This window comes from Sorex araneus, chromosome X, assembly GCF_027595985.1.
Source record: "Sorex araneus isolate mSorAra2 chromosome X, mSorAra2.pri, whole genome shotgun sequence".
Taxonomy (NCBI): Eukaryota; Metazoa; Chordata; class Mammalia; order Eulipotyphla; family Soricidae; genus Sorex; species Sorex araneus.
In genome coordinates, this window is record NC_073313.1 from 39,889,224 (window position 1) to 39,914,162 (window position 24,939).

Sequence of the window (24,939 nt, forward strand, 5' to 3'; positions counted from 1 at the left end):
TCACAATCTTTGAGAAAGCAGAGACAATCCTATTATTAGGTGTTTTGTGAGAGGCTCAATAATTTTTTTAAAATCTTAAACAAATTTTTCAAGTAACCTTGTTTTGTTTCAATTTTTCAAGGTCTCAGAGTGATGCTTTATCTAAGTTTGTTTTTCTATGAGAATGTTTAAGTCCAGTGGAACAAAAGGTGAACTTGAAGCAGTTTGTAATGATACTGAGATCTCATCATGAACATCAGCTAAGTTCTGAACTTCGTTGGAGAATGTTTGGGCATTTTTTAATTATTATTGTTGTTGTTTTAAATGACTAGAGGAAAGTAAGGCCCAAAGAAAAGTTCTATGCATAGGTGCTAATGAAATTTACTCATATGGAATAAGTGCTGAAAAGAAAGGAATAAAATAAGTGAAAAGCAACTCAATCTTACATTTTGTGGTATTTCAGGTTAAGGAGTTTTAAATACTGAAGCACTGTGTACAGTAATTCTAAAGGCATATAATGGCTGAAAACAGTTTTTCTCACCTAAAAATCTAGTAGCACAGTTTCTCATTTGAAGATATTAAACAATAAGATCTGGGAAAGTAAAATATTTAATTCAACAGCAATATCACTTTTGTCACTGTCACTGTCATCCCTGTTGCTCATCAATTTGCTTGAGCGGGCACCAGTAACGTCTCCATTGTGAGGCTTGTTATTACTGTTTTTGGCATATCAAATACGCCACAGGTAGCTTGCCAGGCTCTGCAAGGCGAGATACTCTCAGGCGGGCGAGATACTCTCAGCAGCTTGCCTGGCTCTCCGAGAGATGGATGAACAGAACCTGGGTTGGCCACGTGCAAGGCAAACGCAATACCCGCTGTGCCATTGCTCCAACCCATGATTAAATAATATGTCCCTTTCCTTGCCTCTCTTCTGGCCCCTTTCTATTTTTATTTTATTTTTCTATTTTGCTTTTTGGGTCACACCAGGCGATGCACAGGGGTTACTCTTGGCTCTGCACTCAGGAATTACCCCTGGCGGTGCTCAGGGGACCATATGGGATGCTGGGAATCGAACCCATGTCAGCCACATTCAAGGCAAACGCCCTACCCGCTGTGCTATCACTCCAGCCCCCCCTCCTTTCTCTTTATAAGAAAAGGTTGACATCTTTTGTGGAGAGAAGACTTAGACTACACTCAAAGCATTTCATTTATATTAAGGAAGAAAAGTGTTGTGGTAGGTAAATTGCTTATGAAAGCCTGACCAAAAATATAAGTCCACAAGTCATTTACAGGAGGGGGGATTGTTGGAGGTAAAACCACATTTACTTTGCATGTGGCTGACCTGGGTTCAATCCCCGGCATACCATATGCTTCCCCTAGTACTGCTAGGAGTGATTCCTGAGTGCAGAGCCAGGAGTAAGCCCTGAGCATCACCAGGTGTGACCCAAAAAGCAAAAAAAAAGTCACAATATTTATTCAACAGTCTTTTGAACACCTAGAATTAAATCAGGAATTCTGCTAGATAGAGTAGTTTCAGATCTGATTTTTATGATGGAGTTCTAGGGGACGAAATTTTAGTTACATGTGTTTATAAAGCATACAGAAAGTTACAGTCATGGTTAATGTTTTACTGCTCATTACAGATTCACCAATTGTTTTCCTTAATCATTTATAAGAGTGAGTGATATTATGCTGAGCCAGATAGCCTCAAATGTTTTCATGTTTATTTTCTAAAATCGAGGAAATTCTCCAAATATGTAATTATTCAAATCAGGAAATTTAATGTTAGCATAATACCATTATCCAAAGCATACGTCATATAAAATATATAAATTGTCTCAATGTTCTTGTAGTTTTTTCCCCCATCCATAATTTCAGTATGGGTTGAAGCATCTAGTTGTCATGCTTTTTATTTTAATCTTCTTTAATCAGGGACTGTTTCTTAATCTTTCACTGTTATACTTGACCTTGACACTTCAGTAGTGTCAGTTATTAAAATGCACCTCAAATTGTCTGCCTGATGCTTTCTCATTACTTATCAAGCAAGCAATCTTTTTAAAGCAGGACACACTGTATCACTGTCATCCCATTGCTCATCGATTAAAGCAGGAATATGTTCTTGATATGTTCTTGATTTCAAATCTCATAATTGTTGCCTCTATCCCCATCCCTCTCATTTTGAGGTCTTCTGGTGAAATCCAGATTTTTCTCAGCTCTCTCTCTTTCTCTCTCTCTTGTTTTGGCCACACCCAGAGATGCTTAGCATGTCTTCATTTATTTGGTTGGTGAGTGGTTCTTCTTCATTTTCATTTTTCCCTTTCTTATGTACTGAACAACACATACAAAGAAGTGAGAAAATTCCTATACTTCACATCCACATTTAGGGCCTATTTAGAGAGATGATTGATCATTAAAGAAGATTCTAGAATCTAAATTTATCTATTTTCTTGAAACTGAGAGGCAAGCTTGCTTTGAGATGTTACGTCAGAGTTTTTTGTTTGTTTATTTCTTTCATATTGAGTTTTGTTTGGATACTTGGCTGATTTTAGATAAGTGATTTTTAGCTAAAATAAATTGTAGTTTTAAAAACAGCTACATTTGGCCCTCGGCCCAGATAAGATCCAGAGCTGCTGCTCACAAAACAGACCCTCTGCTCCTAAAAACTGTGATCCAAGAGGTCTTCTAACCCATTTTGGCACCCAGAGCAGCTTCTTACAGAAATGCATCTAGACTGTGAGCTGTACTACGACTATGTGCCGCCCGGGGAGGGATTCTCCCTCTCCACCCTATTTTTCTGCAAGGAAAATGGCGGCGGCGGCATCACCCACGTGGCGAGAGCCACCCCCTAAGACTTCCACCCAGAGGTATGAACTTTGCAATATTGTGGCTCATAGGCGATCATGGGAAGGGGGCGTTACCGGCACGCCCTCGGCCCAGATAAGATCCAGAGCTGCTGCTCGAGAAACAGACCCTCTGCTCCTAAAGACTATGATCCAAGAGGTCTTCTAACCCATTTTGGCACCCAGAGCGGCTTCTTACAGAAATGCATCTAGACTGTGAACTGAACTAAAATATCAGAAATCCAAAACTCATAGAATCTTCATTCTCAGCAATGAAAACAAATTATTAAATGATGCCTTTGCAGCAGGTCTGATTGTTGGGGGAAAATTCCAAACAATAATAGTGAGTTCCCTATTGAAATATTGAATGTACTCAAAGTATAGAGAGAATAAAATGAAGATCATTAGCTACTTAGGTGGGGGCTGGGTGGGAGGGCGTATATTGGGGTTCTTGGTGGTGGAACATGTGTACTGGTGAAGGGATGGGGGTTCAATCATTAAATGACTGAGACTTAAACTTGAAATCTTTGTATTTTTTTCACGGAGATTCAATATAATAAAATAATTTTTTTTTAAAAAAAAGCTACATTTTATTGTTGTGCTGGACCATGACTTAAGTAATTCACATATTTTTTTTTCTTTTTGGGTCACACCTGGCTCTGCACAGGGGTTAATCCTGGCTCTGCACTCAGTAATTACTCCTGGCGGTGCTCAGAGGACCATATGGGATGCTGGGAATCGAACCCGGGTCGGCCGCGTACAAGGCAAACGCCCTACCCGCTGTGCTATAGCTCCAGCCCCGGTAATTCACATATTTAATGAGACTACCAAGATGAGTTAGGATTAACAGCTAAATATAGTATCCTAATGAGGCAAGATATAAAAAAAATAGGCATTCTGTACCAGAGTCCAGTGCTCAAGAACAGTTCTAAGTACTCTGAATTTTTTGCTTATGTTTATTTGGGGCCCAAACCCAGAGGTTCTCAGGACTTATTCTTGGTTCTGCACTTAGGGACCACTCCTAACGGACCTCAGGGGAACATCTGTGATGCTGGGGATCGAACTGGGGTCTGCACCATGCAAGGCAAACACCCTATCTGCTGTCCTGTTACTCCAGCCCCTAAGTGATCTGAATTGAGATGAAAGAAAAGTGACTGCTTTCCCCAAAACTTTCAACAATGGGGAAGTAGTAGAAAATTCTATTTTAAGGCTAGATTGCACATGATTGACCAAGAATAGTCTTGAAGCTTGACATAAGGAATTTAGTTGTAGTTTTGAGGAGTTATTTATTATTATTCTATGTAAAAGCACACACAGTATTTAGCTACAGAGGAAATCACTGTGGTTCTTATTTCCAAATTAATTGTGAGACTAATCACTGTGGTTCTTATTTCCAAATTAATTTAGTCAAATCTCCATATTTCCAAATATAAATTTGCCAAGAACCTTAAGTCATTTTTAAAAGCCAAACTTTTATTTTATCCATATGGTTTTGAATCATGTTTGTTCAACAAGTTACTATTTTGCAAGAATTGATGGCCAAAGAAAATTTCAGTCTATTTGGAGATTTTAATAAAACCTTCCCTTACAACCCCATTCTTTAAAATTTATTGGATCACCATGAGATACAGTTACAAAGTTTTCATGTTTGAATTTCAGTCATATAATGATCGAACACCCATCTCTCCACCAGTGCACATTTTGCACCACCAATGTCCCCAGTATACACCCCCCACACCCCACCCCTCCCCCTGCCTCTATGGCAGACAATTTCCCCCACACTCTCTCTCTACTTTGGGGTATTATGGTTCAAAATACAGGTACTAAGAGGCTTCATGTTTGGTCCTTTATCTACTTTCAGCACATATCTCCCATCTGGAGCTATCCCTCCAACCATTATTGATTTAGTGATCCCTTCTCTATTCCAGCTGCCTTCTTCCCCAGCTCAATGAGGCAAGCTTCCAACCTGGTGTAATATTTCTGTTCCTGTCTCTATGGTCCTTGACAACCCCATTTTCAACATAAAAAACACCGATATGTAATGGTTTGACAAATATATTCATTTTTGGAAAAAAATAGTCTGAATCCTATTTATCAGTAAGATTTATCAATACAATAAGATCAAAATGTTCCAGTATATTTTAATATATGCTATTAAATCCCCCTATAAATGGGGGCTGGAGTGATAGTTTTTTGGGGTTGTTTTTTTTTGGCTTTTTGGATCACACCTGGAGATGCACAGGGGTTACTCCTGGCTCATGCACTCAGAAATTACTCCTGATAGTGTTCAGGGGACCATATGGGATGGTGGGAATTGAACCCGGGTTGGCCACGTGCAAGGCATTTGCCTTGCTTGCTGCTGAGTGTGTTTGATCCTCAGCATCCCATATGATCCCCCAAATACCACCAGCAGTAATTCCTGAGCAGAGAGTGAATAATCTATGAGCATCACTAGAGGTGGCCCCAATGCTCCCCCATCCCAAACCTGCATGAAGTTTGTAGATAAAATTTTCTCCCTTGCTGAGCAAAAATAGTTGTTTTTACCTCTATAAAATATTCTTACTGTTCCTCTGATCCTTATAGAATAAAAACGTTATCCTGTGTCTCTAGTTTGCTGGGTCTCAGAAGGAAAATTGCTATAGAAAAATAATTTATTTTTTCCACTTCCATGGCTTTAGAACAAGTTATCACTGCAGCTTTTCAATGTGTGAAAAAAATAACACAAAGTTAGATTTATTTGTGGGACACAAATATATAGATTTAGTATAAAATAGCTCACCAAATAAAAGGAAACACATTTACAAATGAATAGTACATTTTACTGCATCTTCTTTGGGCTTCTGGAATTTAATCTTCTTCTGAGTGTCTTCTATTCTAATCACTTTGGCTCTCTTAGAGAGTCCTTATCTTCTCTTGTCTCGAAAATGAATAACAGAGTCATTTTTAATTTGCAATTTTAAAGTTTATTTATCTCTGTATATGCAACTTTGCTCAAGAAGGTTTTTTAAGAAGGAAGTGTTCCATAAAATACATTAAGCAATTAGTAACAGAAGAACTCACTCATAATGAAGTTTACAAAAAATGCTTATACAATCATACCCATTCATTCCTAAAACACAAATTTAGCTCTAAGCTTTCTAGCAGGCAGTCAGACAAAGAAACATATTTAGTCACATAATCTACAGCATCCATAATACAAAAACAAACCAACTAGTCTAACCAAGCACTGTTATTCCAAATATTAAAACCAGAAAGAAATGTCTCTTGAGAGCCTTCATATAAAAGACAGTGCATGATGTAGCATTTTAATGGGAGACCCAGAGATGAATTTCACAGACTTCTTTTTCACTGGATTCATCACATGCAGATGGCATCACACCAACTTGAAAAATCAGGAAAAACGATGAGTTTGAAGATTGGTGGGGAAGGGGTGGGTGAAAACAGTGTGAGTTGGTCGAAATGTTCACTTCTCTTTGCTAAGCAAAATCAAAGATAAAGTTTACAATATGAATTTAAGTCAGTCCTGCAAAAGGATGCAGAGACATTATCCCCTAAAATTTATGCAACATTTGCTGAATAGGTGTGTTCATTTTTCTTGATAGAGCAAACTTCTCTGATACTAACGTCTACAAGTGAGTCACAAGAGCTAGACTCCATTTCTTGAGAACAGCTCAGAGAATTACTCAGATTAGCAAACTCTTCTCCACACACCTCTCAGCCGAGATTTATCTCACCTGCTCTGCAAAATCATCTTGGTTTCCGTTGTTGTCCGGGCTGGAGAGCTGCAAAGTATTCAGAAAGGCTGCATTAGGATGGGGGGGAAAGAAGCTCAGCAGAAATTTCCAGGGCAGAAGCATACAGACCCGAGGCTCTTAGTCACACTTGGGCTTGTGAGAGGCCTTTTTGAAGAGAAACTCCCCGAGCTTGGCCTTCACGGGTGGGTGAACCAGCCGGCGGAGGTTGGTCAGGTAGTCGCTCATCTGCTTCAAGCGCTCTTCCTCCTTCTCCAGGAAGTAGTCCTCCAGAAAGGCAAGGAGGTTGGTTTCTTCTTTGGCAGAGGCCAGGGAATGCAGCTCCAGCAGGGCCTGGTGCAGGCTCTTCTCCAGCTCCAGGGCCACTTCCATGGCATGCAGGCAGCTGCACCACTCACCTGAGCTGGGCCCCGGCGGCCCCTGGGTCAGGGGGCAGTCACACCCCAGGCGGGACTGCTTCAGGAAATACCTGGCAGCCTCCCGCTTCTCCTCGGCCAGCTCCCGGAAGAAAGCGCTCACATCTCCCAGGGCCACATCTTGGCACTGGAAATAGATGCCCAGAGACGAGTAGGTGGAGGAGGCCTGGCGATGCACGGTGGCCACATGGTTGAGGGCGACCCCCATCTTGGAGGAATGAACCTGACGGAACCGAATGTTCATGGCTGGTCAGCTGGAAGGAGTTCTTCCTCCAAGACGATGTGAGCTGGTCGAAGTGCAGCTGAGAATGAGAGGTGGAGGTTGCTGCAGGCACCAGGGAGTGACGGAGCGGGGGAGTTGGCGGGGACCGGGCGATACTAGTGTAGGAGTATCCGGGCCTGTTTCTGCCCCCGAAAGAGACCTACAGGGACGATTCAGAACGGCCTCTATAACTTCAGCTGGCTCGCTCTTTCTCTCTCTCTTTCTCTCTCTCTTTCTTTCTTTCTTTCTTTCTTTCTTTCTTTCTTTCTTTCTTTCTTTCTTTCTTTCTTTCTTTCTTTCTTTCTTTCTTTCTTTCTTTCTTTCTTTCTTTCTTTCTCTTCCTCCCTCCCTCCCTCCCTCCCTCCCTCCCTTCCTTCCTTCCTTCCTTCCTTCCTTCCTTCCTTCCTTCCTTCCTTCCTTCCTTCCTTCCTTCCTTCCTTCCTTCCTTCCTTCCTTCCTTCCTTCCTTCCTTCTTCACCACGAGTTTCAGTTATTCATGATTGGGTTTCAGGAATACAATGTTTTAACACCTATCTCTTCACCAGTGTCCCCTTTGCCCCACCAGTGACCGGTTTCCCTCCCACCCACCCACCTGTCTCTATGAGAGGCACTTTTAAAAATAACATTTGAAACTGGTTCACTTCCCTGGTGGTCCAGTGGTTAGCATTTAGTGCTCTCAATTTAATGTTTCTTTTGAAGGTGTGTGTGTTTGGGCCACAGGGTGCTTGGGACTGACTCCTGGCTCTGTGCTCAAGCATCACTCTTAGTGGGCTCGGTTGACCATATGGAATGCCAGAGATCAAACTCAGGTCAGCTGTGTGCAAGGCAAGAGTCCTACATGCTATAGTATCTCTCCAGCCTTTCTCAATTTAGCTTTTGATAAAACTTCTTTCTTAATTTTCAAAAAGGAGTCTGTCACTGGCATCCTTTCTTACAATTCCAAGTTGAGAAAAGATAACCCAAGGTAAAGATGTCCAACCCCTTTACTCTTTACCTACTTCTTAAAATTGCCTTCATTCTGATTGTAGACCTGTATACATATATTTTCCCCTGCTCTTTATTCCTCTTTGGGAGGGTGACTAGTTCAGATTGCCCACAGAAATCCTGTGGTCTTTACAGCATTATTAATGGTGCCCTCCTAAATTATGGATACATAGATAAATATTTAAAACAGTTTGCCCTTTATATTCAAAAGGTTTCTCATTGAAATGTATATTAATTACCTGATCACCACATTGAGAAGAACAAGACCCACTCTGTAGAATGTAGAATGGAATATTTGCAAGATATTTAACTTAAGGATTTTTCATTTAAGAATCTATCTTATATTTTTAATAGTCACCCTCTGGTTTTTCATTTATTGCTATAGCTATTATTTCTTATAAGATTTCTACTGAATTCTGTTACAGAGCCAAGTGTTTTTTTCTATACTTGTGGCTTCTTGTAATTTCCCAGAGGGTCCACTATTAGTTGAAACATAATATGTATGGCACTAAAGACGAACATGCAGATTAATAATTCCTAGCAAAACCAGAAAATAAATCCATACAGAATGAGGTAACCATTCTAGGTTTAAAGGGGAGGGTAGGAGTAATTGTTCCATTGGGGTTTCTTCCTGCCTTATGATTCTATGGTTAGTCTTTATTTTCTTAAATTCCACTTTCTGGGGGCTATTTCAGAATTAGAATGCTATCATGTGTATCCCATCAAACAGGAGGACATATCCTATGCATGGAAAACAATATTTGAGCCTGAAATAAGAGAATTCTGCTCTAAACTTGGTACCTAGTTCTAAATGAAACAAAACAAAACGTACCTCATGGCTCTAGCACTTCTGAGTGTACACCTTGTGACACCCAACACTAAGTAGTGTAAGTTTGGAAGTTTCAACACCATCCCACCTGTCCGTGATATTGCCAGGAATGGTCTCAACCACCCAAGCATCAATGAGAAATCACTTAAATCCCGTTCCTCATCGATTTGTTCAAGCGGGCACCAGTAACATCTCTCATTGAGAGACTTATTGTTACTGTTTTTGGCATATCCAGTACGCACGGGTAGCTTGCCAGGCTCTGCCATGCGGGCTCCATACTCTCAGCAGCTTGCCGGGCTCTCCGAGAGGGGCGGAGGAATTGAACATGGGTTGGCCAAGTGAAAGGCGAAAGCCCAACTGCTGTGCTATCGCTCCAGCCCCATCAATGAGTAAATAAAAAATATCCTATATTTTTTTCACAGCTACAAGTTTTCAAATTTTCTCTGAAAGCTGACATCATTTCCTCCTTTTAAAAAGCAATTTATCATTAGTTTACAACACTAAAGCAGTTAAGGGTTCTAACATCACACCTTTATATGTATATAAGATCAGCCCATCTGTAACCAAAGTTCTGATAACCATCATAGTTTTCACCAAGTCTCGAGGTTAGTGTTTATTTCTTTTTGGTTCAGTCACACCCAGCGATGCACAGGGGTTACTCCTGGCTCATGCACTCAGGAATTACTCCTAGCAGTGACCCGGGGGACCATATGGGAAGCAGGGAATCAAACACAGGTCGGCCGCGTGCAAAGCAAACGCCCTACCCGCTGTGTTATCGCTCCTGCCCTCGGGGTTAGTTATGTATTTTACTTGCCAGTTTGCTTTAGTGATTTATATTCCACACATAAGCTAACTTGCCATTATTGTCTTTCACCTCCTCACTTACTTAATGTATAGCACACAACCCAAGATTTATTTTATCCTAAGATCTATCATTTCATCTCTCCTTAAGAGTAAAGTATCATTCCATTGATCATAGATATCATAGCTCCTTTATCTAGACATCTGTCAATGGGCATTTATGTTGATTCCATGTTTGGCTATTGTGAATAATACTGTTATGACCATAGGGATGAAAATAAATCTTTTTTGGTTTTGTTAGGCCACACCCAGTACTGGTACTCAGGGCTTACTCCTCACTCTGTGCTCAGGGATCACTCTTGGTGGCGCTTAGGGGACCAAATGGGTGCAGAGATTGAACCTCTATCAGTCTCATGTAAGGCAAGTGCCCTATCAGCTTTACTATCTCTCTGTGACCCTAAGATATCATTTAAAAATTTTTTAATTTAATGTAGAAGAAAGCGGCAACTGTTGATGCTATTCTAGTGTTAAAATTCATGAAACAGCCTTATCCCCGCCCCGATGGGACTCTGAGATGATGCCCACAAAATGTTACCCAGCTACTTATTAAGCTCCTAAATGGCCATGATCCAGGGACACACAAAGGAATCTCAGATCCGAGCAGCTCATTGCAGAGATCTCTCCAGACCATGATTATTAAAATTTTCAAATTCCAGGAGTGACATTATATGCTATCCGCAACAATCAATAAAAAGCAAATTCTCTAGCAGTGCCTTTTTGGCAGGTTTGAGTAGTGGTGGGAAAATTCCAAGTAATAAGGGTGGGACAGGTGTTGAAATTTTAAATAAAAAGAGAAAGGGGCCAGAAGAGTTGCAAGGAAAGGAACATATTATTTAATCATGGGCTGGAGCGATAGCACAGCGGGTAGGGAGTTCACCTTACACACTGCCGACCCAAGTTCAAGTCCCCCACCCCTCTCGGAAAGCCTGGCAAGCTACCAAGAGTATCCCACCCGCACGGCAGAGCCTGGCAAGCTGCCTGTGGCGTATTTGATATGCCAAAAACAGTAACAAGTCTCACAATGGAGACTTTACTGGTGCCTGCTCAAGCGGGATGACAGTGATGACAGTGACAGTGATCAAAGTAGAGAGAGAATATTGTGGAAATTGCCTGCCACACAGGCAGGGGAAGGGTTGAGATTGGGCAGAGGGGGATACTGGGGATTTTGGTGGTGGAAAATGTGCACTGGTGAAGGGATGGGTGTTTGATCATTGTATGACCAAAACTCAAACATAAAAGCTTTGTAACTGTATCTCCTGGTGATTCAAAAAAAAGAGAAAAGAAAAAAAAGATAAAAAAAAAAAAATAGGGGCTGGAGCAATAAATAGCACAGCGGGTAGGGCATTTGGCTTGCATGCGGCTGACCCAGGTTCAATTCTCAGCATCCCATACAGTTCCCTGAATATCCCCAGAAAAGCTCTGTTTTGGGGGGCCAGAGTGATAGTACAGTGGTTAGGGCATTGACCTTGCATGCGGCTGACCAGGGTTTGATTCCCAGCATCCCATAGGGTCCCCTGAGCACCGCCAGGATTAATTCCTGAGTGCATTAGCCAGGAGTAACCCCTGTGCATCGCCGGGTGTGACTCAAAAAGCAAAAAAAAATCAGCATAAAAAAATTGATGAAACACCAAAGTTGCAGTATTAATATCAATAGATCAAGGGAAAGAAAAATGTACGTGAGCACTGTTATATTAGATTGCAGGTTGGTAAGTACTTATCTAAAAATTTGTTAAATCTTTTTTGTTTCAGAAAGGCCCATCCGTGTGATCCAGAAACTTGCAGATCTATAGTCTGGGCCAGAGTCCACAAGGAGGCAGATGTGGATGGTGGGCAGTCTTGCTGGGGCAGGACTGCTGGGCTTCAGGACTGTTGGGGAGAGGCTATCCATTCTGATTCTGGGAGTGGGGGGTGGGGAAACCCAGAGTTCTCAGTCTGAGTGCCAGTACTGAAATGATTCAGAGATTGGTGTCTCTGCTGAGAATATTCATGAGACGGTGGAGTTGAGCTCTTGGTGTAGCAATAGTGATGGGGATGGGTGCTGCTGCCAGAGCCTTTGTTTGGTGGGTTTTGGCCCTTCCTGCTTCCTGTGGGCACTCTGGGGATTTCAGCAGTGGGAGGGGCAGTAATTCAGTAAGGTTTAGCTGCTTGGCATGCATCTTCTAGGAGGTTCAGTTGGGATTTGGTAGAGTAGGAGTAGTGAGTGAGTGCACATGGCGGCTAAGGCTCAAAATATCTTGTAGAACTAGTGATTTTCTGTCCTTTATCTAAATGTCTAGCACTCGTGTTGTTGGACTCATGGTACTTCCACTTTCATTTTTACTTTTGTAATTTTTAACAAGATTCTGTGGTTTACAATATTGTTAATAATGGTGTCTCATGCACCAAGTTCCAGCACTACACCGCTCACCAGTGTACCTCCCTCCCTTCCCCAAGTACTCCAACACTGCATCTCCTCCCTCCCAGCAAGGTAGCAACAAAGGTCCAGTATCATGAGAAGATTGACTGATTCACAGAATTGAATTGGGCGGGGGGGTTGAAAAAGATCTATTTTTAATTTTTTTCACAGAATCACCATACCATTTCCCATAGTGTCAATTTACATTTCTATCAACAGTGCACCAGGGTTTCTTTATGAAAATTGATATCTTAAAATTTCAGAGTTATGACTGCAGAGTCTCCTGTCCCCATGCCTAGCTGTCTTCACTGGGGTCTCTTGGAGGGAGTGGGTTGAGTTTCCCTCCCCACCCCGAAGCAGAGCCTCGGCAGCCAAAGACCTCCGGAACCCAGCCACAGCCATGCTCAAGGCCACTCTTCACATGCTTGGTTGAGCCTCAGGCATGAAGGAACCGACAGAGGAACCCAGATGTATGGGACCCGGGGCTGAGATCTCCAAGCCTGCTCGGATCAGGACTGGACCTCCTCCACCCAGATCCCCCACTTTCCGGTAGCTAAGCGGTTACATCCATAAACTGTCCCCCTCCACCTCCCCCCATGTAATCCCATCAACAGCCAAGATTCGGAGACTATAAAACAAAGCTCCCAGACGCGGGTGGCCAAGAATCTAGTTCTCCCTCTCAGAGAACCAGGCAAGCTACTGAGAGTATCCTGCCTGCACAGCAGAGCCTGGCAAGCTCCCTGTGGTGTATTTGATATGCCGAAAACAATAACAATGATGGGTCTCATTCCCCTGACCCTGAAGGAGTCTCTAATGTGGCACTGTTGGGAAGCATGAGTAAAGAGAGGCTGCTAAAATCTCAGATCTAGGACAAATGGAGACGTTACTGTCTCCCACTTGAGCAAATCGATGAACAATGGGATAACAGTGATACAGTGATATAGTGATGACTGCAGTCTTCCCTCAGTGGTTAAGTTAAAATGTGAATATAGTCCTCTCCCCATCTCTGAAGTTTACCAGTAGCTTGGCAGTCACACCCACAAAACTGCCCCCTGGCACTATATCATCTCATCAGTGGCCATGATTCAGAGACTCAGAAATAAAGCTTCCTAAAGTGAATCTGCTATGTAATCGTATTCTAAATTTTAGAATTACTGGAGTGCGCATTTGCATTGGTGGCCGTGAGACCTCTCAGACTTTACACCACTAATGTACCAAGCTTACACCACTGAGGTACCAAGATATCGGGGCCACAATTTGGGATTTGGGTGGAAAAATTTGAAATATGGTTGTGGGAAGGTGCAATGGTGGTGGGAATGGTGTTTGAATATTAAATGTAATGAATTATTGTGAACAACTTAATAAAAAAATAAAATTTAGGAAAAATTTTAAAAATAAAAAGTGCAGTTTAAAAATATGAATATATATCCTGTGTATAGCATATCATCAATTTTCTTTCATAGGAGGTTATCATATTGTATTTAAGGTTTGCAAAAACTATTTGTTAGAATTCAGGAATAGCACATTTTCCCAGTACTGGAGGGAATTAATTGAATATAAGTGCAGTGCTTCTGCAATTTTCATTGTTTTGGTTCTAGGGCAAAAAAGATGCTAGGGGTAGAGAGAATACAAATGAAAATTGAGATCTGAGAAGAATCTTGGTGTGTAGCAAAGAGAAGAAAAATGATATTAGGTACTGTGTTTTCCAAATGATTACATAGAAAATGATCATTGTCTTCCTTGTGCATAAACCATTAATCATCATATTGCCCTAGTAATAAGAAAATGCTAAGCTTAAGAAAACTTCCCCGTATGATATACTATCTGCATGACAGTCTCAGTTAATATATTTAATGTTTCTCTATATCTACTTATTCTTTTTTTAAAAAGAAAAATGTTTACATAAAACTTCCTAGATGAGATCATTCTCTGCCTTGTGAAAATATTGACAAACCTTTTCCTCATCACTTTGGAGATATCAGAACTATAATTTGGTGGGTGGTTAAGCACCTAGTTGGCTGAATCAAACCAATATGGCCTCAGAACCTAGCTCTGCCACTGACTCCTTTTTTCGGTGGGGTGGGGGCAGGTTGGGCTATACCCGGAGATGCTCAGGGGTTCCTCCTGTTCTGAACTTAGAAATTACTCCTGCCAGTGCTCAGGGAGCCATATGGAATGCTGGGGATTGAACCCAGGTCAGCTGTTTGCAAGGCAAGCACCTTCTATACTGTCAATCCAACATTTTCTCTCTGACTGTGATATTGGGCAGATGACATAACCTCTTTGAGATTTCTTGCCTGAAATGGAAACATTAACATAGCAATTCTAATGCATAAGAAAACAAGTAGAATACATTACAAAAAACATTTGTGTCATCATTTTTACAATGTAATTATGGAGTCTCATTCAAATTCTAGTAAGTACTAGAAACAGGCCAGTTATTTTTAGGCGATCCTATACAGGGTTTTGGAGGCCATCTGGGAAGTGAACTTAGCAGTCTGTGAATCAGGCATGTGCTCCAGACCTTTGAACCATCTCCTTGGCTCCTAATATGTTTTTGATTTAGATTTCCTCCTGTGTGTCCATTTTTCAGAATCACTATCTCCAGTGACAGTGTCATTTGAAGTAGGAAAACACAAAGGTCAAGCTTTGGATAGTCAAAATCTAGTGCATTTAAACATAAGCAAAGATAGTTTCTCTTATATCCAGTTGGCTGAGATACCATATTGGCTCCTGTAGTCTTTTGTAGTTCAATATATCGTAGAGGTGGGGGAACAGTGTGTAGGTGACAGAAGTCTTGCTTGCTTGATTGCATTCTTACTTTTGGCTTTGTTTTTATTTTTTGGCTACACCTGGAAGCTCTGTACTCAGGGATCACTCTCGGTTGTGCATGGGATAACATATGGTGCTGGGTATTGAACCCAGGTCAGCTGTGTGTAAGGCAAGTGCCTTACGCTCTGTACTATCTCTCCAGCCCCAACCAAGGTCTGCTTGATTTCTTAGCTCTCCAGTCCAAGATCTCCATGCTCTACATCAAGGAACCATGTCAGTGATAGGATTCACTTCTCTCACTTAAACTTAAACTTTGGAATAATTATGTCCCGGGTCAGCTTTCCCAGAAACAGACCAGAAGATGAGGAATCATGTGCAAGTAATTTACTAGCAAAGTGCTCCCAGAAGAGCAAAAGAGAGTGGGAAAAGCAGGACAAAAAAGAGAAAAGAAGAAACAAAGTTGGGATCTCAGGAGAAGTTTGGGCTTCATAATGATACAAGAGGAACTCTAGAATGTAAACCACACTCAGCATTTATTTTATCACAAAGTGAGGAAACTACACTTGAATTCCTGCCCTGTGACTACAGGCTTGCCCAAGGGGAATGTAAATTCCCAGGACCTAGGTAAAGGTGAGGCAACCATAAGAGACCAAAAGAAAGCCAACAAGTGCTAGGTGCTACTAATTGGCAGAAAAACTCACTGTTACAGCACAGCAATGTAGTGGTGGAGGGTATCTGATTTGTTTGAGGAAAGATATAGACAAATCCTACTACTGGTTTGCTTTATGATTTGATGTTGGAGGTATTAGAATACAGTGTTGATGAGAAGCACCAATTAGTACCTTTATATCAAAATTACAGTGGATCAAAGGAAGGTCTTGGCACCAGTATTAGTCTATGTTCATTCCTCTATGTCACTTCTATTTAAAGGGAGTACAGGGATTTTGGAGTATATGTTTGACACTCTCTTTTACTACCCCACAACCCCAAATTTGCAGCTCTCATAAGGCATCTTATTTGCACATATATCACTATTCCAAACTAGACCCCAAAATATAGCTATGAAAGCCTCTTTTATCAGGCCCTTAGCTCTAATGGCATTCCCCATATTGAGACTGCATGTTGAAATTTTGAAAAATAGCTATCCATAAAGACTTTAAAATCAAAACAGCCCTAGCAACCCAGAAACTGACAGGCTCTGAAATAGCTGCTTAAAGACTTGTCATCCAAATTGAACTCACCTAAAAACTGATGTTACATAAACAGCATAATGGTCTTTGTATGCTTGTCATTTTTCTAAAAGGAGCTATAAGGGGTACAATTTTGTTCTGAGTTGTTTATCTACTCTGGATGAGGAAAATCCTGGCAACAAGCACAGTTATGAAACAGAAAGTGTTGGTTGATTATTTTCTCCAAAAACACACATGATTACTCTTCATCCTACCCATGTCCTCACTAATTCACCCACTGCCTGGCTCATAAAATCAATACTATCTGTGCATCCCACAGGTATCTGAAACAAGCTGAGTTGCTTGTGTCCCCCAGAAAACATTTGTCAAAGCCTGGAAACATTTTTGGTTGCCATAAATGGGTTGAGAATACTACTGGCATCTAGTTACTAGACCCTCCACAGTACACACAACAGTATGGCCCCGTGCCTCAACCAACAAAGAATTCTTCAGTCCCAAATTCAGGACAGGTTTCTTATGCTATTTCAAAGTTCTGGAACCAGAAGTGTGGCTTGGGGATTAGTCATCGTATTTGAGAGGACTTAGGTGTGATCCTTGGCCACTACAAGCAAACAAATCCCAATGAAATAGAACATATTTATTTGGTATGATGTCATAGGGGTTGGGGTAGCTATTGCCTTTAGTTTACATGGAATTTTTTTCAGAATTCCCAGACTCCAAAAATTACCTGTCAAATCATACCAAGTAGGAAGAGTGTACTTTCAGAGATTATGAGAAACCTGTAGAACCAAAGCTGGGAACTCCTGTGCTAATTTGGTTATAAATTTTTGGGTTCTCTCAAGAGCAGATGCTGAGACAAATGTTTGAATCTAGCTAGTTTACTTGAAATTTGGTCCAGAGAATATTATTTTCTTTTTAAAAAAACCCATTACAACAAAACTATTATTTTCTAATCAGGATAGAAAGGCTAGATATTTCTTTCCTTCTTGAGCTTCATTTAAACAGACACAAATGTTTCTTTCAATCTGCAGTTTTCTATACACAGAGATAATAAGTGCTTTCTGTGACCTTTTAACCAGAAAAGTGGACATAGAAACCATTCACTTCTTGAACCTAGGAGCTCTCATTTTTTAAACAGGCTAGCAAAGTCTCTTACTGTTCATAGTTACCAAGAGGAGAGCTGGGCAGATACCAAAGCTTCGGCCAGAAAGAACATCAGCCTTGAAATTTGAAAAGAATATTCAATCTTCAAATTTCAAACCACAACTCTTTCAGTTACATGCTATCTTGCCTTGCATGAAGCCCCTGAATTTTCCTTCTGGTCATGCTGACAGTTGGCTGGAGAAGAGAATTGCTTGGCAAGAAATTTTGCTTTACATTGTCTATAACAAGATCCCATTTCTATATATGTGTGTTTGTGTATATACATACCAAAATGTTAATGGTATTCTGTAAGTACATGTGGCTTGGTTTTTTATATTAACTGAATATTGTTCTTTTCTAGTTTTTTTATATTAACTGAATATTTATTCAATAATCATGTATCTAAATAAGGGAAAGGCTTGATTTCCTTTGTTCAAATGAGACAATTTTCCTCTTTCCAAGTAAGTCACATGATTTTCTTCCACAAAGTAATGATCAGGGCTCAGTGTTGGTCTCCTGAGCCAGAGCTAGCTTGATGTAGTAGCTTGTAGTAGTACCACACTACTTCCCAATTGAAAAATAAAAATTCAGGTGCATGACCTTCTTTCTCCCTCCCCCCTGTCCTATTCCTTGGGATTTCACTGGCAAATCTTAAACTCCCTAGAAGTTCAGTCTAGGATCTGGGAAAAAAGTAAATCCTTCTAGAGATTGGAGGATGCTGCCTTAAATTTTTTAAATTTTCTACTGGGCCTGGCCCTCGACAAACACAAAAAAATTAGATTCTCAGGGTTGTTGGGATTTCCAAGACATTTGCTCCCTTATTGTTAATTCCTAACAAGAACCCCATGACCCTATTAAATGTGGCAGCTGCTCATTTTAGCTAATCAAAAGGTGGGGTACAGTAACTGTCTATCAGTACCACAAACATTAACAGTATTGTCACCATCTTACCTAAACTATAATAAATAAGAGGTTTGGGCAAGATGGCCCAATTCATACAAATACCATTTCAAGCCAAGAGGAAATTCAAAAATTCAGACTTTACTTAGCATTTCTATTTCCCAGTGTGGGGCAGAAGAAGGGGTTGCTGATGCATGGAAGGGTCAGGAGCAACCACAGGTTCTATTTACAATTTCTGGGACTGGTGATAACTGCACGTCTGGTGCCAGTATAAATCTCCTCCCCAGTCTCTTACTATCCTCTGTTTGGGGTGTATGAGTATGACTGCAGGTCAAAACACGGTCCTTCTCACAGTTCAAGATAAAGAAAAATCTCTCTCTGGACCCAACGCTCTCTATAAGCACCAGATGGTAATGATTAAAATTAAATGAAAGTAATGTTTGACAGTCCATGAAGGGCATAAATTGCATAGTGTGCTGCTTGTCCAATCTGTCATCTTGTTTCCCTTGGCTCGGGTCAACAAATAACAGCTGAAAGCTCCTCTCTGGGTCAAACAGTAGCTTACTTCTTGGTTACGAAAATGGCTGCACAGTTTACTAAGTCAAAGTAAACTCTGCTGCCCAAATCATGATTCAGATACCTTCAGAAGCAGAGAATTCTATCTCATTTCCACAATTTCCAGCAACCATTTTACTGGTTAGAATTCAGAAACCAGGAAATCTGAATCTGCCCTAAGAACAAACCAGTGCCAAAATAACACAGTAATTTCCATCGCTAATGAAAGCTTTCTTCATTCACATGGTTTCTGAGAGCATGTGAGCTATGCTATGTGCTGTCAACTTGCAAAAGGATCCATGGCATTGCATTTTATTTCTCTTCTGATATATATATTTAATAAAGTGTTATAGATACTGATATTTAGGATATGATTTCTCTTTAACTGGGAGGACAGAATTGAAATTACCAAACTGTGGGGAAAAGGGACTTCGGGGGCAGGAGGGAGGAAGAAAGAGGAGAACTAAAGTGACACAAGGACAGTGATGGACAGTCTTCGGCACTTTGGTGCTGGTGAGGCATAGTAACTTGGTATACCAAAAACATAAATGTTAGTACTATTATAGCCATGTTCCCAAAATCCCCAAAAAGTTTTTGACAAGAGAAAATGTAGTTCTTATGTATCTAGTCAAATCTTGGCACAACAGACTTAATAGCTATCATTTTCTATGTTTAAAAATACCTTATGCTTTGTAAAAGTTGAATAAATATCAATCCTTTTATTCCATGAACACCATTCTACTCCCAATGAATTTTATTTTAATATGAATGTTTTTGCTTGAAATCTTTAAAATTTTTTACAACACTTTTAGAAGCATTATACACCTCTGCCACCAACAATGCGCCAAATAGCATCCATAATTGATTTTTATATCACACCCATTCCTCCTGTCTCTTCTCCCTCTCTCTCCCTTTTGGTAACCTCGGTTCTGTTGTCAGAGTCATGGCTTTTTAAAAATTTGCTATTGTCTTTTCCCTTTCTCTGTTCTGTTACTACATATGAATGAGATCATATAGCATTTTCCCTTCTTCCTCTGACTTCTTTCACTTAACATGACACCCTCTAGTTCCATCCAACTTATGACAAATGATAGGAATTCATCTGCTCTTATTTGTGAGTAATATTAAATTGTTTATATATAGAACCATCTTTTGTTTGGGGGCCACCCAGGTGGTTCTCAGGGCTTACTTCTGGCTCTGAGGTCAAGGAACACTCCTAGTGAACTCAGGGGACCATTGGGATGCCAAGGATTGAACCTGGGTTCACCACATGCAAGGCAAACTCCCTACTTATAGTACTATTTCTGAAGCCCCTATATACAGTTTTTTTACTCATTCATCTGTTGTTGGGCATTTGGATTAGTTCCAGATGATGGCTATTGTAAATAGTGCTGCAGTGAACATAGGTATGCATACATCTGTTCAAATGAATGCTTTTGTATTCTTACGGTAGATGCCAAGAAGTGGAATAATAGGACCATATGGTAGTTTTTTCTTTTAAAAATATTATTGCTGTTTATGTTACATGGTTATAATTGAGCTAACATTTATGGGTTCTGTTGGGTTTTTTTGGGGGGGTGGGTTGCATACCTGGTGATTCTCAGGGCTTACTTCTGGCTCTGCACTCAGGAATTACTCCTGGTGGTAATCGGGGGACCATATGGGATGCCGGGAATCAAATTCAGGTCAACTGCATGCAAGTCACTTTTAGTTTCAGTCTTTAAATTTTGAAAAGTCTTCATCCTGTTTTTCATGGAGATTGAACCTGACAATAAACAGTCCCACCAACAGTGAATGAGAGTTCCTTTGTCATCACATTCTTTCTAGCACTGGTTGCTTCCAGACTTTTTAATACAGGCCATTACCACTGTGTGAGGTGATATATCATTGTCTATTTGACTTGAATTCTCCTGTTAATCAGTAATGATTAACAATTGATCATATGGTTGTTGGCCATATAAATTTCTTATTTAAGGAAGCATTGTTCAGCTCCTTTCCCCAGTTCTGTGGGACCTCCCAAGTGGTTTCATGGACCAAGAGGCAGCTTCTGGTGATAATTGACTAACTGGGCCAGCAGTCCAATGTCATTCCCAAGGATGCAGTTGCTTGAGTCTTGCAGTGGTGTGTGAGGGCTCTGTGGTGCTGGGCATTCAACCCAGATTGGTCCAATTCTAGACATGCAGACTAATACCTGTATTATCTCCTAGCCTCTCCTCTTCGCACATTTTGCTACTTTTGTTTTTGTGAGGACTGTGAGTGCTTTCTGTAAGTTGAACATTAGTCCATCATGTGTATGATATGCGAATATATTTTCTCATTCAGCACGGTGACTTTTTAAGCTAACATTTCTCTTGCAGTGAAAAAACTTTTAGTTCAACATAATCCCATATTTTGTTTGCTTTTGTTTTCTTTGCCAATGTAGCTAAATCATTGAAGACACCACTTGATCCATACCACAAAGAGTCCTGCCAATGTTTTCCTTTATGTATTTTATGGATTGTCTTCTACTATTAAGCACTTTAATTCATTTTGAATCAACTTTTGTGTATGGTGTAAGAAAGGTGTGCACTTTCATTTTTTAAAATTGCATATGGCTATACAAGTGTGCCAACACTGTGTATGAAAGAGGCTTTTCTTTCTTCATGTAATGTATCTACCTTCTTTGATGCTAGATTAAGTGAATATATATCAGAGACTTTCTTTCTGGGCTCTCAATTTTATTCCTTTGACCTGATAATCTGCTTTTATTCCAGTACCACATTATTTTTATGACTTGGTTTTGCAGTATGTTTTGTAGTCAGAGACTGAAATACCTCTCATCATCTTTTTCCCCCTCCGAATTGTTTTGACTTTTAGGGAGTATTTTGGATTCATACAAATTTTATTAGTATTTGTCTACATCCTTGAAGAATGTCACTGCAATTTTGATGGGGATTGCACAGAGTCTGTATAATGTTTTGAAAAACATGATCATTTTAACAATGTTAGTTATTCTAATCCATGAACATGGAACACTTTTTCCATTTCCTTATGTCCTTTTCCATTTCTTTTAATTAGTGGCTTACAATTTTCAACGTAATTGTATTCCACTTCTTTTATTGATTCCAAAGTACTTGATGGTTTTGTACATGAGGCTGTTTTTTTCATTTCTTTCTCTTCTTATCCATTATTTGCACATAGGGATAAAGATTTTTGTGTATTGATTTTGTAACCTGACACTACTGTATTGGATTTTTGTTTCTACAAGTTTTGTGGTGTAATCTTTAGGGTCTTCTATGTATGTTATTGTGCCATCTATTGATAGCAATAATTTGACTTCTTTTCCAGATGAATGCCTTTATTTTCTTCTTCTTATCTGATTTGTGATATGGTATATCACATTCTTTGATTTGAGTATATTGAATGTCTTAGCACCTCTCAGATGAATCCCACTTGATTGTGGTGTATGATCTACTTGGTTTGTTGTGATTTTGCTGAGGACCTCCTAAATATATTTCATCATGAGTATTGATCTTTAATATTCTTTTTTAGTAGTATACTGTATGATTTTTATGTTAAGGTAATATTAATCTCATAAAAACTGTGAGGAAGGATTTCTGTTTCTTCAAATTTCTGAAAGAACTTGAAAAGAATAAGTAATATGTCCTCCTTGAAGATTCAGTAGAACTTACTGAGACTTACTGTAAATCCTATCTGGACATGAGCTTTTTCTTAGGGGCAGAAATTGACTACTAAGGTTTTGAATTCCCTACTAATAATTCGTATGTTTTGTTTTATATTTCCCTCTTAGTCTTCATAGATATTATGGTTACAAAAAAGTTATTAATTTCTTCTTCTCCAGCTTGGTTGCATAGAATAGTTCATATAATTTCTTGCATTTCTGAAGTATGTATTGTAAATCCTCCCCTTACATTTCTAATCTGCTTTATTAGTTTTCTCTACTTTTATTCATGAATATAGTTAAGTCATTTGTTTATTCCTTTGAAAATCCAGGTTTTAGTTTCATTAATCTCTTGTTTTCTTGATAGCTCTATCATTTTATTTCTTTCAATTTTATTATTTCTTTCTACTTTGAATTTCACTTGTTGTTGTTTTTCTAGTTTTTTGTGATATTTGGGTTGGGGGGGGGATTGCCGTGGCCCACGCAGCCAACTTGAACCTCGGCCGGAGAGAGGGAATGAGAGTTGAGTGGGCTAGGGAGGACTGCATGTAATATGCGGCATACAGCAAATTTATTGAAATCCAAGCGGGTTTATATAGTCTTATTTTAGCAACGATCAGCAGGTTACATAAGTGGCATAAACATTATTAATCAAGCGGTACAGGCAACTTTATTTTTGCCAATATTACTTGTTTTTTGTTCCTTCTCTCAGCCTTGAGAAACATGGGAAAGCAGATGTGGCCTTGAGCATGGCCATGGCAGGCGCGAGCCAATCCTCCCTTCAGCCTCCTCTCGAGTCCAGCTGCCAGAGCATGGTGGCCCTTCGGCCGCCTGTCAAGGTCAGCTGTCAGGGGATGACTCACCCTCATGCCAAGTTTCTCCATACCCATTCCTGTTTACAGGAACTAAGGTAGGGAGTGCCTAGGGCCCCTCCTAACCCAGTCCCTATTTACAAGGACAGAGGCAAGGGGTGCCTAGGCCCATCCCCAACAGGGGATAAAAAACTTTACTGAATCTTGGAGTTTTTATTTCCAACAAATCAAAAGTATTATTCCTGTTAAATCTGAATCAGAAATAGGTTAGATGGAATTGTGTCTCATTTCAAAAGAGTGATTCTTTTTCTAGTTTCTTTTTATATATGTAAATTTATTTATTGAATCACTGTGAGAGCAGTTACAAAGCTTTCAGGTTTAACTCTCCATCATACAATGATGAAACATCTGTCCCTTCACCAGTGCACATTTCCAACCACGGAAAACCCCAGCATACCCCCCATTCCACACCCTCCCCCTACCTGTGTGGCAGTTGATTTCCACATTACTCTCTCTACTTTGATTACATTCAATATTTCAACATCAGACCCACCATTATTATTTGAGATTTTACCACAACACTCAGATCTGCCAAAAAGCAACTTTAGACAGTTTGTTTTCTATTGCTGATTATGAACAGCATGTGATGTCACACGGCCGCAGTAGCAGCTGCATGATTTTGAAGTTCTGAAATTTTAATAATTCAATCTGGAGGGCTGGAGCGATAGCACAGAGGGTAGGGCATTTGCCTTGCATGTGGCCAACCGGGTTCGATTCCTCCATCCCTCTCGGAGAGCCTGGCAAGCTACCGAGAGTATTTCACCCACATGGCAGAGCCTGGCAAGCTACCCGTGCCGTATTCAATATGCCAAAAACAGTAACAACAAGTCTCTCACAATGAAGATGTTACTGGTGCTCAGCAAATCGATGAGCAATGGGATAACAGTGATACAGTGAAATCTGGAAGTATTTCTGCCAGAAGCTGCTGGGTTCCGAGATTTGTTTTTGAGTCTCTGAGATTGTGGCCATTAAGCAACTTGATCAGGAGCCAGAGAGGCCGTTCATGGGCAGTGACTTGGAGTCTGGTTGGGTCGGGGGAGGAAAGGGCCAGCTCTACCCCCATCCCGTGAGGCCCCTCATGTTTCGTCACTGCAGACCCAAACCTGTCTGTCCATTGGCGACTGGAAGATGGCGGCCACCAAGCAACCTGGGGGAAAGGGTATGTGTGATTCCCTGGGTTAAATTCCTGACACTCCAAAAATAAACAAAAACACCTGGTATTTTCTCTCAGAGAACTTTCAAATTTAGACTATTGATCATCCCCCCTGGTTTATTTAGGAATCAATGTACCAATATTTACCTTGTCTTTTTAGTGACTGATATCCAAAGTAACATCTCAGCCTTTGTACTTTTGTACAGGACCATTGATGAAGTTTCAGAAATGTTCAGAATATTCTTTGAGTACATTTTTTTCTCCAGTGGCAAGCCACGTAAAACAAACAGCAGCATATGCACAGGGTGGTGGAAGCTGGAAAACTATCTACATAGCTCTTCAGGAATACAGATCTCATTTCCCCAGGTGCCCTGA

The 24,939-nt window shown here is 40.3% G+C and overlaps 1 protein-coding gene and 1 pseudogene across 1 annotated transcript; one reads left to right on the forward strand and one right to left on the reverse strand.

Annotated features, from left to right (window-relative positions):
* Window positions 1-6,691: 6,691 nt before the first annotated feature.
* On the reverse strand, window positions 6,692-7,231 carry LOC101552913 (ferritin light chain-like). The gene has a single exon (XM_055121072.1). The coding sequence runs from the start codon at window positions 7,229-7,231 to the stop codon at window positions 6,692-6,694; it is 540 nt and encodes a 179-aa protein (XP_054977047.1).
* LOC129399724 (transcription factor AP-2 gamma-like) overlaps window positions 7,230-24,939 on the forward strand; it is a 38,055-nt pseudogene continuing 20,345 nt past the window's right edge.

Coding starts and splice junctions, on each gene's coding strand:
- LOC101552913 (XM_055121072.1), bottom strand. CDS start 7,231: ATGAACATTCGGTTCCGTCAGGTTCATTCCTCCAAGATGGGGGTCGCC.